Source organism: Vulpes lagopus, chromosome 2 (genome assembly GCF_018345385.1).
Source record: "Vulpes lagopus strain Blue_001 chromosome 2, ASM1834538v1, whole genome shotgun sequence".
Lineage (NCBI taxonomy): Eukaryota > Metazoa > Chordata > Mammalia > Carnivora > Canidae > Vulpes > Vulpes lagopus.
The window spans coordinates 32,412,663-32,425,233 of NC_054825.1; the positions used below are offsets into that span (position 1 = coordinate 32,412,663).

The 12,571-nt window shown below is 44.0% G+C and overlaps 1 protein-coding gene across 50 annotated transcripts in view; it reads left to right on the top strand.

Annotated features, from left to right (window-relative positions):
* SORBS1 (sorbin and SH3 domain containing 1) overlaps window positions 1-12,571 on the top strand; it is a 227,573-nt gene that overhangs the window by 148,215 nt on the left and 66,787 nt on the right. For 36 of the 50 annotated variants that reach the window (XM_041745746.1, XM_041745745.1, XM_041745752.1 and 33 more), the window contains 4 exons: window positions 625-797; window positions 2,971-3,034; window positions 4,724-4,798; window positions 5,121-5,183. In XM_041745746.1, the coding sequence (XP_041601680.1) occupies window positions 625-797; window positions 2,971-3,034; window positions 4,724-4,798; window positions 5,121-5,183 (375 nt within the window). The remainder of the gene's footprint in view (window positions 1-624; window positions 798-2,970; window positions 3,035-4,723; window positions 4,799-5,120; window positions 5,184-12,571) is intronic. The other 14 variants (XM_041745741.1, XM_041745766.1, XM_041745772.1 and 11 more) reach the window with 2 other exon arrangements.

Genomic DNA, 12,571 nt, shown 5'->3' on the forward strand with positions numbered 1-12,571 from the left:
ATTTTATTTTATTTTATTTTATTTATTTTATTTTTTTATTTTATTTTATTTTATTTTATTTTATTATTTTATTTTATTTTATTTTATTTTATTTTATTTTATTTTATTTTATTTTATTTTATATATTTTATTTGTTTATTCATGAGAATACACAGAGAGGAGAGAGAGTGAGAGGCAGAGGGAGAAGCAGGCTCCATGCCGGGAGCCTGACATGGGATTGGATCCTGGGTCTCCAGGATCAGGCCCTGGGCTGTAGGCGGCACTAAACCACTGAGCTACTGGGGCTGCCCCTGAATCAAATTTTAATGTGCATTTAGCAGTTTAAAGGGTTAGGTGATAAATATTTCAGTCTTCGGGAGCCATAGTTTCATTTCTAGCTACTCAGCTCTGCCACTGTAACTTGAAAGCATCCATAAATAGTACATAAACGAATGGATGTGGCTATGCCCCAATAAAACTTTACAAAAACAGGTGGCGAGGCCATAGTTTTCTGACCCATGCTCTAAGTGAAACTCATTCCAATTGGGAATTTGCAAACACACTTCCTCCAGCTGGATTGTTTAGGAGAATTTTGCTTCACAGCCACCAGAAGAACTTCAGCTAATGACTACTTCTCACTTCTAGATCCTGTGTCAGAAAGAAGAGTGGGAGAGCAGGACTTGGCACCAACCCAGGAGAAACCCACCTCCCCTGGAAGAGCTACTGAAAAAAAGGCAAAGGATGACAGCAGGCGGGTGGTTAAGAGCGCTCAGGACCTAAGCGATGTTTCCATGGATGAAGTGGGCATCCCACTCCGGGTATGAATACTGACCCATGAGTCCTACTTAGGCTTTTTCCTACGCCAGGGACATGTGTGTATCCAAGTACATGTGACCCCACTTGTGGCTTGCAAAGCCCTCATGAGAAAATCCTCACTTCTGTCCACTCTCTAAACCCACTGAGGCCTGCAGAGCTTCCCCGAGCTATGTGCCAGCATCCTATCCCACCTTGGTCCTGGGCTCAGAGTACAGCAGCTTTCTCCAAAGCATGTTAGGCACTAATGAATCTCATGAGAAAAAGGTTTTGGGTTCAAGTGACACGAGGAAAAGCAGGGTGGAACACAGGTAGAGCAGTTTCTCTGCAGCAGCACTTCTGAGAAGCTTCAGGCTGGTGCATGTTCAAGGGGAGAACATTGTGGGCGGTGTCTCCCAGTCTCTGGCTTTTGTCCTTGGAACATGCTCAGAAATTGCAGGTCCAGGAACCCTAGGGAGAATGTGGGGCTCAGGGTCTTTGTTTATGGGTTTATGAAGAAGTTCCCCCGAGTGGGAGATACCCCATCATTCAGGGTAAGCAACAGACTCTACAGAAGCCACAGAATGAATCCAGGCTGCCCCAGTTCTTACCCCTGCACAGATGTGCCGGTGTTCTGCAGGCCCTATGGAATTCAAGGGAATTTGAAACTGGATTATGGTGAATCCCCTTTTATTCCATGGGCCCCTCAGAACACTAGCTACAATATGTTTCTCTCTGGTCTCCATGTAATGAATGGACTGTTTTTGTGTCCCTTTGGAGGAGGAGTAGAAACAGCAGTGGGCTAAGCCTTGAAAGAACTGTTGTTTGGTCCTAAGTAATACTAAGTATATAATAACAATAATAAGTAGAGAGGGAATTTTGATGGTAGAATGGTCATTGCCATTACCACTTGCTGACTGCATGATCTTGTCATTGACTCTCCAAGGTGGACACTGATGTAATTCCCATTTTAGAGATGAGGAAACAGGGACTCGGAGTGATTATGGTCCTTGTCCAGGATTGCACAACCTGTGAGTGATGGAGCAGTCTCTCTGACTCCCAAACTCGTACCCCTAACCATCATGTGAGGCGGCCTTCCCACTCACCTTCTTACCAGCTCTATGACTTTGGGCATCATTTTGACTTTGTACCTCATTTCCTCATCTGTAAAGTGGACGTGAAAATGCCTGATCTAACCACCGATCTGCACCTTTCCTTGTATTATTTTGGTCTTAAATCAACAACAGCCCAGCTTTGTGGTTAGGATGAAAACTCTCTGGCATTGGCATTGGCTGGCAGAGTGGGATACGTTTGAATGTATGTGTTCTAAACCTGGCCCTCTCCTAGGTAATATAGCTACACTTCTACAGAATAACCCGAAATGGGTAGGTGCATGCAAATATTCTTTGCCTCTTATGTTTCTAGGAGGCTTTACTTCCATTTAGTTGTCTCTCTAAAAAATGAGATTTTAGGGATGCCTGGGTGGTTCAGATAGTTAAGTATCTGCCTTTGGTCATGATCTCTAGGTCCTGGGATTGAAGCCCATGTCAAGCTCCCAACTTAGCAGGGAGTGTCTCCCTCTGCCTTTGACTCTTCCCCCTGCTTATGCTCTCCTGTTTCTCTCTCTCTTAAATTAAGAAATAAAAAATATTTTAAAAATGAAATTTAAAAAAATTGAATGAACACATTTCAAGAGGATCTTTGTTTACTTTTTCAAAATCTGCATGCTTTTTGGCCAAATATTACTCTGCAGATTCAGATCTGAGTCTCTCGGTTTAGCTTTAGCTTTTTTTTTTTTTTTTAATGATTTTATTTATTTTGTTTTAGAGAAGGAGAGAGTGCATGTACATGAGCAGAGGGATGGGCAACGGGAAAGGAAGAAGGAGAGAAGCAGACTGCCCATTGAGTGTGGAGATTACATGGGGCTCCATCTCACGATTCTGAGATCATGACCTGAGCTGAAATCAAGAGCCAGACGCTTAATAAACTGAGCCACCCAGGCACCCGTTGGTTTAGCTATTCTTCCTCAAAAGTTTTGCATTTTTAATAAAGATTTAACTGTGGGATCACTAACATGTATAGAGTTATGTGAGTTTTGACCTCAGATGTCACTTTCCAGTATGATTTTGTCATCATAGAAGTTCTGAAATGTGCTGACATTTCCATTGTATTTTACACCTTGCCTTTGTTTTTCTCTAGAACACCGAGAGATCAAAAGACTGGTACAAGACCATGTTTAAACAGATCCACAAACTAAACAGAGGTACTAATTTTGATTTCTAGAAGCTATGCTGTGTTCATATGTTGACTATCATAGTGAGGACTTAAACTTGGTTTGTTAGGATGTCGAGAGACTGGGCCTGACACTCAACTTATTGGGCACCAGCTTGCCTGAGCCCAGCCATACATCTGCAGAGCAGGGAGGAAACGCTTGTGCCCTGCCTTACATGGGGGATTTGAGGTCAGCTCTCCAGTCCTGCCTCCCAGACGTTGTGGGAGGTGGCAGGTTGAGCCCAGCACTCTGCCTGTGCTCCAGCATCTGCCTGCCCTAGATGTGAGCAGCTCCGACTCCCCCATCTGCTTCCCGCTTTAGATGCAGCTCCCTGTGTCAGCCCATGACTGCCTTGTAGGCAGAGCAAGTCACTGAACTAGGAGTGAAGAAAAACTGTCCTCACCTGGTTTCAGTACCCCCAAGCACACATGTGACCCCGGGCCAGTCATGTGGCTCCCTGCATTCAACCCCCCTCCCTTCCTCCAAGGGCTGTTGCAGGGTCCAAATGAGACCAAATTCTACCTTATAAAGTAGAATGTATGGTACACCTGTAAGGTGATGGTAATATGAAAAATAATCTTCCCCACCTGGGAGCCAACACTTGGCAGGTAGCCCAGAGAGTCAGTCAAGAGCTGACACACCAAAACCCTCACAAGCTTCAAGAGAAGCACTTCCAAATCGGGGGCAGATGATCCAGCATGGTGGGAGAAGCCCAGGCCAGTGCTCGGGCAGCTCCTGACCCCACCAGCTCCCATCAGCCTGTGCTGCCAGTCAGCTGATAGGCAGGAATGCAGCTGCACCATGGGAAGGGCACCACTCTTCCCATGGGCAGAGCATCCTGTCGTTCCCTGTAACCAAATCCAGTCTGGCCGCCTGGCACAGATGACACATGAAGGCAAAGAAAAAGCATTCTGGTCGGTGTCGGCCTAAGCCGCAAAGAACTAGTCTCTCTGATTAGCTGCAGATACCAGCTAACATCACCGTTAATGAGCTCCTGCAATGTTCACAATGAACCTGGCTGTGCCTCTCTTCAAACTCTTTCAAAATACTGAGATGTTCGGTGTTTAGTGTCTCTAAACCAAGAGTAAATCCACTATGGTTGGATGGATAAGCTCAGTCATGGTAGTGATGCCAAAAGCTGGGTCTCTGATTGGGTGACATCAGTTCTATTGGTCACTTCCTAAAGCCCAAGTCCTTTTCCCCCAGCACTCTGTGACTCTGTCATCTTGAGACCTGGCTTTGGCAGCCCAAATGCCAAGCCACAGGTACATATGTGAACAGTATGTGATTCTGTCCCTGCAGGCAACATCATTTCTCTTCTGTTAAAGTGATTAACTCAACCTAAATTACATGTTCTAAACAAAACCAGCTGCCCTAATGGTAGACGGAGATATGTAAAAATTTAAGAATCTACTGTTTGTTTGGAAACTTGAAGCTTACTAGAGCCTGTATTTATGTTATTCTTTGTCCAAGAGGAAAAATGATATTGTCTCTTTAGATGTGTCTCAGTAATTCAGGCAAAAGGACTGGATTTTGCAATCTGAATTCTTTCATATCGCTAGTGAAGCTTAGTATGTTCCAGAATTCAAGGAGCCTTAACTGTGTGTGAATCCCTATTCGTTCATTCTCTCCATTTGTATCTTCCTCTATTCTCTCTCCCAAACCTGCTCCTCTGCCTAGACACTCCTGAAGAAAACCCTTATTTCCCTACGTACCAATTCCCTGAACTTCCTGAAATCCAGCAAAATTCTGAAGGTACCACAACCTTAGACAGTGTATCTGTTGTCCTAGCCTTAAATTAATTCTTATAGTTCCATTATAGGAATAAGGTTTGGCTTTTAGATTTTGTTTTAATAGTCCTTTTTGGTTGGTGGAAATTTTTTTTCACTCATTTGCATGATGTGCTGTATTAAAATAACTAAGACCTTTCTAATTCATTAATCTCATTTTAAGTGTGATGCTGTGTGCTTTAATAACACTAAAATAGGTAATCGTTCAAAAGAATCAATTGCGGATTTGTCAGTTCCTCCACTTCATGGTGGGTAGTTTCAAAATCCACTGCTTTTCTCTGCTACAGAGGACAATCCTTACACTCCTACCTACCAGTTTCCAGCATCTACTCCTAGTCCTAAATCTGAAGGTAATTAAAGGAAATCATGTGCCTCTCTTTGTATTGGTACTGTTACTTTCTTCTTCACCTTGGGGTTCTTTCTGGTGACTAATGGGCTGTCTCCCAGTCATTTGCTTCTCCCAGCCTTGTGTTTTGTGGTGTAGTCTCACTCCTCGCTGACTGTATTACCTGAGTCTATCCAGATGAGTATTAGTACTGTTCTCTTGGAGTTTACATGATTAATGGGGTAACCAGTGTAGCTTATATGATTAATGGGGTAACCAGTGTAGCTTAGTTATAATGTTTTGAACATGTGGGGCTCTGGGAAAAGCTGCCAGTATTTGGGGTGGTCACATGGTGCTGATGGCTGGGCAGTGACTCAGGGAGGCAATCATGATGGCTGGTACGGAGTGGGTAGGCATGCCTGCTGTCAACAATAGAATAATTACCCAGTTTCTATATGTGCAACAACCCGTCACTAGGCCCTCTTATCGTGGACCTTCAGGGCATATCTCCTTGGTAGGGAATTTCCAAAGAGGTATCCAGGTATGAATTTCATTCATGGCAGGAGATGATATCTCTTAAAAATAAGGGTTTTTGGCCAGCTAGAAAATGTTTCATGGAAGAGCTGGCTAGGAATTTGGACCTGCTGGGAAAGATGGCCACACTTGTATCTAAGAGATACTCTTTTCTGAGGCAAAAAGTCTGGGTATCAAAGAGGGTTCTCAAAGGTAAGTTAAAGGCACCATCCTGAGAATTACCCTAGTCCCAGAGATTATCCGATCTTTGGATGAGTGACCCGAAAAGAGGGAAGTAGAAGGGGTATGCAAGAGGAAATTTCATTAAATGCTCTCCTAGGATGAGATGTTGAGCACTCTGAACTTTACTTATTCGACTAGTACTGAACACTTGCAAGCCCCATGCATTGTTGTTGGAACTGAAAATAGTGCCATGAGTAAAGATATGTCCTCTGTTCTCTGCATATCTGGCAGGGATTGGACAAGGCCCTGCACTATGTCCAGTGTGGTGGCATTTGCAAGAGCATGTGTCCAGAAGGCCAGAGGAAAGCTGGTGGAAAAGAGATCCTCAGTATATACCTGGTGAATGTTGATGAGTGAGCCTTGGGACTATGGTACCACAGTTCTTTTTTAGGGATGAAGCCTTGTCTTGCCACCTCGGTATTTCTCTGCTCTAATTAGCTGAGCAAACCATTCTCCACAGTCCTTCTCATCACTGGTAAAGTCATGCATTCACTCTTTCACCAAATTCTTATTACCTCTCATATATGAAAGGATGCCTTGGGATGCATTAGATACGGTTTTAGTTAAAATACCAGATTCCATTTTGGTTCTCCCTTTGATGTGCTTGCTGGTCAGTGGTTTCCAACCATTTCATATCTGGTTTTGAATGAGAAGTCTACCAAACAAACCCAGACTTCCAACTGGATGCTGATGATTTCATTGTAATCAGTGACCTCCTCTTCCAAAAAGAATTTGTTTAGCGTGCGATAACCTTGTCTTTTTATCCTGGGGTGCTGATTCTAGCCAGAGGCATTGCTTAAGGAACAACTGACTGAGCTGAATGAATTAGACATTTGGGGGAGTAATTTTGACTAAATGTGATTTTTGACTGGTGCTTCATTTGCACTTGAGAATCCAGCAGCCCACTTCTAGAGTAGGACTCCCTTGTGGGGAAGATGACAAGTGCATGGCAAGCCTGAAGGCAGAGTGTCCCACAGGCAGGGGAAGGCCACCTGGAGAAGTCCTGTGGAGAAATACAGTGACTCCGTCAAACTGGAAGAATGCCATAGGCCACCATAGGCGGTGCCAGCAGCTTCCACAATCAGCCTGGCTATTGGTCTGAAGACGGTGTTTCATGGCTTCACACCCAGAGCTGCCATGCCATTAGCTGCTACATTTAGCAACCCTGGCTAACAATGACGTCTGCTTTTTGGTACACATCAAGTCAGGCACAAGAGGGAATTGGGGTTATTTTGCCTTGAGGCATAAATAGTAAGGGACAATACGATAACATTTCACCTATAATGTAAGAAGCAGACCTTCGTATTTTTTATTTTCAAAGACCAAAAAGGATGAAATTGTCATAAAAGCTCAAAAGGAAAAAAGTTAGATTGAACATAAAAGATTAATAATAACCAAGATGATTAGGCTTTAACACAAACATCGAAGAAGTTTTCTTCCCTGGAGATCTTTTAAAAATAGGGGAGATTTTATCTCAGCCCTGCTCCTGCTGAAGATGACAGATCCAGACATAGGCCACATATGTATTCAGTTACATGAAGGCTTTTCACAAATGAGTGAAATGTTTGAACTAGATCACTTTAAAGAATTGCTATTTTTCTTTCTTTTTTTTTTTTTTTTTTTTAAAGTAATAAGAGATTCTCTGGTCCTTCTCAGCCCTGTGCTTCTGACAGGTGGCCCTGGGCTCTGCACACCCTTCTTAACGTGGGAAATATTTATGCCTATCAAAGAAAGGTGTTAAGGACAAATTAGCACCTAGCCGGGGTTCTACCCACACATTTTAATGAGCATTAAAAAGTAGACGGCTTTACTGAGAAATGTGAGCTGTCATTCCAGAGTCTTGTCTTCTGCCACAAGGCAACTCGTTGATGCTGGGTTTTTTGTTTTGCTTGAACTCAAAATTTAAAACTAGGATTATTTGCAGTAAACCTACCAAAACCTAGCATAAAGACTGCCTCCTCTAAATTCTCGTTGTTCATACAGTATAAAAAAAGCTTTCTAAGTGTCTGAAAGCTGATCTTCCTAAATAGTAAAAGATTATAGGAAAGTTTGTTTATGCCGGCTTAGCAACCTTCCCCTTGCGCTCCCCAACTATAATGAAAAAGCAAATTTGTCCAGACTTTCAGAAGATAAGTAGAATTTATCACGTCTTAATCCGTGAAGTTTAAAATGTAGTTGAGAAGAAATCAGTAAACTCCCAACAGGGAGCAGTCCCAGCTAATCTCATGGTCTCACACCCATGAGACCTACCGTGGGACAGGAGCAGATTGCTCTTTGTTTCATGAAGTAGTTGGGAGAAACTGGGGCTAGGGATTTAAGGAAGAGCAGAATGAATTCAGGAGACTGACTTCTTGAAATTTCATTGTGTACCCTGGTCACTTGAAAACTTATCAAAAATAACTTCCCAGAAATCCTTTGGGACTAACTTCCGAGTAGGGCTAAGCAAATGAGTTTTTTCTTTCTTTCCTAATCTTCCCTTGACCCACCCTCTCCTCCCCATCATTCCTCTGTGACCCAAAGCTGCTTGTCTGTGAATTCCATCCTGTTCTCTCTCTTCGAGGCAGAGAGATGTCCTTCTGTATCATCTGAGATGTCTGGTCCGAAGGATTGTGGGGGTGAAGAGTGTTGACAGCCACCCGAACCAGCCCCACCCACTGCCACACCCAGACGTGGAGGGGCTGCGGGGGTGGGTCTTCAGATGCCCTGCCCATGATTTCCTCCTGGAGTAGGAGCAGGAGTGGGAGGAGCGAGCTGTGGAGGAAAGGCCTTAGACGCGCTGCGGCTGCCTGTTCCTCTGCCTCCTGCTTTAAATAACAGCAGTGTGGTGGCTTGGACCTCAACAGCCCACAGGCATAATAATATTAATAATAATAACAACAGCGTAACCACCACAGCGCCTTCCACGACTACTATTTATTTAGCCCTTACTGAATACAAGGCCTCACATGCCGAGTGCATCACAACTGTTACCTTGTTTCGTCCTCGCAGGGACCCCACGAGGTAAGTCCTCATTTCATCAGTAGAGGCTGTAAGGCTCTGGAAGGCTAAGTAATTTGTACAAGATCACACAGTAAGTAGCAGAACCAGGTTTTAAACACAGATCTATAGGGACCCCAAACAGGACCACTTTCTTACTCTGTTCTGCTGCACTGCTAATTCCTTTACCTCTCCTTGCTGCACTCTGTATTCTTGACTAACCCCTCCAGCCAAGGGCTGTCTGACCCCTAACTCCAGCATCCAGCTTGCCCTGCTTCTAAATCAGTCGTGTTTCACTCAGCTGAGCTGGGGTCTCCCACAGTGATGTCTAGGAGTGTGTAGTTAAGAAACGTCCCCAAGTGATCTAACACATGGCCAAGACTGAGAACCACTGGAACGAAGGAATACCACCCTTCCCACACTCCAAGAAAGAGGGCATACTCGCCAGTGCAATCTGGGGGATTTGGATACAGAATTTGAGTGGAGACTACAGATTCAAAAGAGCTAGCCTTCCCACTCTGAACATGGCCAAATGATGTTGGCTCTCCTGATGTGCTTTGTGTCCACAAAATGGCAGAGCTTTTCAAATGACGCCTCCATATCAGCACAAAACCGAGTATCTGGTGTGTTATTCCATGGTCCATGGCCTCTGAGAATACATTTGGCCTTGTCAGAGTGGAGGACTGTCCTGTCGGCGAAGGTTGAAGTCCCAGAGACCAGCTTTTCCTCTTGCATTTGGATGCTGATGGCGACCACTGCCGCCTTCTGGTGAAGTGTCTCAAGGCATCCCCAGGTTGTGGTGACCTATCATGCCATGGTGATCTGTCTCCTGGAGCTTTCTCCTCATTCCTAGATGAGGATGTACGGGGACAAGGAGTTAGGAGGCACATCTATATTTGATTTTTCCCAGGCACATCTATATTTGAGGAAAGTAATCCTCTACTGGCCTTACAGGATTTCTAAGAATAGCCTTATTTCGCTTGAGTTCAAGCAAATAGTTCTATTGTGAAGATGCCTGGGCAGGATCTGTGCCTCCTGCCCATGGCTCCAGCTAGCACTGCCCGGGGGAGGCGGGGCCGGGGTCGTCACCTTTGCTCTCCTGGGGAGAGCTGAGCACCAGGGCTCCGCCTAGCAAGTGCCGAGTCCTGGCCAGTCTTGCAGGATAGTTGAGAGACGGTAGCAGCTACTCCCTCTCCACCTCCACGGGCCAGGAATGCCGCTGGAGATGAGGACGGTGAGTCTCTTTCCAGCCCTCTGGTCCTCCCCAGGTCTTCCTCCTTTTACTTCTTTCCTTCTCCCATCATTCTCTTCTGCTTCAGATTCTTTTTTTTTTCCCCCCTAATTCCTTAAAATTTTCCTTTAACCAGAACATTAGGCAGCTTTGGGAATGCTTCCCCAGCTCCCTGGACTATTCCTTATTCCTGACCACCTTGCCACATTTCTCCTTTTGCTTATTCTTCCTCTCTGATCCCACCCAGACTTTGTCCTCACTTCTGCATACATCTTTTTCTTTGCATATTTTTGTGGGGTGAGTGTGTGTGTCTCTCTTGACCCCTTGATCCTTTCTCTTCCTAAGTGTATGAAGTAAAAGCAGGAGAAGGAATTAATTTGAGCTATAGAAAGAGATTGTGTCAAAAATGAGCCCCTGACTTTAGAAAAGTAAGATTGTTATAAATTCTCAAAAAAGAAACCCCCCAAATCCGGAAAAAGTCTTTTTTTCAATGTTCATTTAAAGTCACTGTGATTAAAAAAGCAATTATGTACTTCCTGGCAGTTTTAGGAGTAGCTGATCCCCAAATTGAGCCTCCAAGGATAGATTGCCAAAACCTAGAGGGCAGTCATCAGTGTGTAAACATTGGAGCCCAGCAGGGGCCTTTGGGTTCCAGAAGTGGATTGTTCACCCTGAGTAAATCCCGCTGAGCATTAGAGCTTCCTGGAAGTTGTTGGCACCGGAACTTCTGGTTGTTGCTGCCAAGGCTTAGTGTTTGCTGCTTGGGGCTCCGAGGGGCATCGTCAACATGTAGTGCCGCCACGAGCAGGAATCACAAGATCCCAGCTCAGCTGAGCCCCCTAAGGCACAGTTTTAAAGAACCCTTGGAAGAAACCATAAAGGCAGGATTTCAGACATAGACAATGTCTGTGTTCACAAACAACTTGAAAAACCTTTCATTTACTATGCCTTAACTGTACTTAAAAACATACAGTCCATTTGCCTAACTCTGCAGAAATGCAGGAGAAATTATCTTCGTACCCAGTTTTCCCATTCATTGGTATTTTTAACATCCTATCTATCCATCTCCCCCAGTGTGGACTTAGCCTGCCAGGAGAAGGTAGCAAGAGAAGCAGCAAGTGGGTAGCAAGAGTGACTCAGTTTGGCACATTGTCCCTGGAGACCAGCAGAAAAACCAAAAGTGGGTAACTTAGAAAACTTGCTTAAGCATAACCAGGGAGAGGATGATGCAGAAAAATAGAGCAAAGGCTTCAAGGGCTAGAAGTCAGTCTGGCCAACACCATAGTGTGTGACTTGAGTTTCAAAACAACACCCCCCCCCCACCTCTTCCACAATAAAAATTATAATGGAAGGACCACAGCTTTTCCCAGGATTGGGTAGATGAGGCTAGGGGAGAAGTAGAATAAAGCACACATACCTGTCATAGGGCTTAGAGGCAGCACAGGGAAGTGTAGTTGGATAGAGCTTGAATTCATTCCATTTGTCTTTTTCTCACTGTGTGGCTAAGGGCACATTTTCTTAACTTCCCTGTGCCTCATTTCCTTGTCTGTGAGATGAGAGATTTTATGTACCTCCAGGAGTGTTTGTGAGGATTAAGTGAGAGATCATTAGGAAATTACCAGGTACTGTTCGGCACTTAATGGAAGTTGCTATTATATGTATTCATAAGCAGAGGTAAAATTTAAGTAAATTTTACATCCCCTGGAAGTTGCCCTAATTGCTTTGCTAGTGTCCTTTTGTATCCGTGAACTTCTGTTTGCCATCTTAAAAGTCAAACTGAAATCCAGATGTCAGACTCGGATCCCATGGACACAGAAATGAAGAGCTTGCTCACTCAGAAGTGCTCCTGGCCTGTGTTGGCCTTAGCTGGGTGGCATTTTTTTTTTTCCACCCCCACCAAATAAGAAGTAGTATTAAGAGTGTTCAGTCATTCGAATTCTCTTTGCCTTCACCCCTGTTTAATTTACTCCCCAAGCTGTGCTATTTTTTTTCCCATCTTGTAAGAAGTATTTACTTCCTTCCAACAAATCTTATAGAATTCTACATAAGGAAGCTCTAGAGAGAAAAACTGATAAAGAGCTTAAACTTATTTTAAATCTAAATGCCATGTGTACCCCATGAAAACTTTGCTTCTTACCTCCAAGAACCAGGTAATAATTTTAAATTAACCCTGACCTTACTACCATCTATGGATAGACTGTCATTCTGTGATTCAGAGAGATACAGGGTTTTGAGCTAAAATGCTAGGCTGAATTTTAAGCAGTACACCCATTGGTTCGTAAGTAAGCTAATTTCTCATTTGGCAGCCACCGTTTTTCCAGTCAGATCTCTGTAGGCAGAGCTGATTTTTTGTTTTCTTTGACATCATGGCGTTTTCAGTAGGATAATCAGAAGTTCTATTAAAAAATAGAGGGCACCTGTTTGGCTCAGTGGTTGAGCATCTGCCTTCA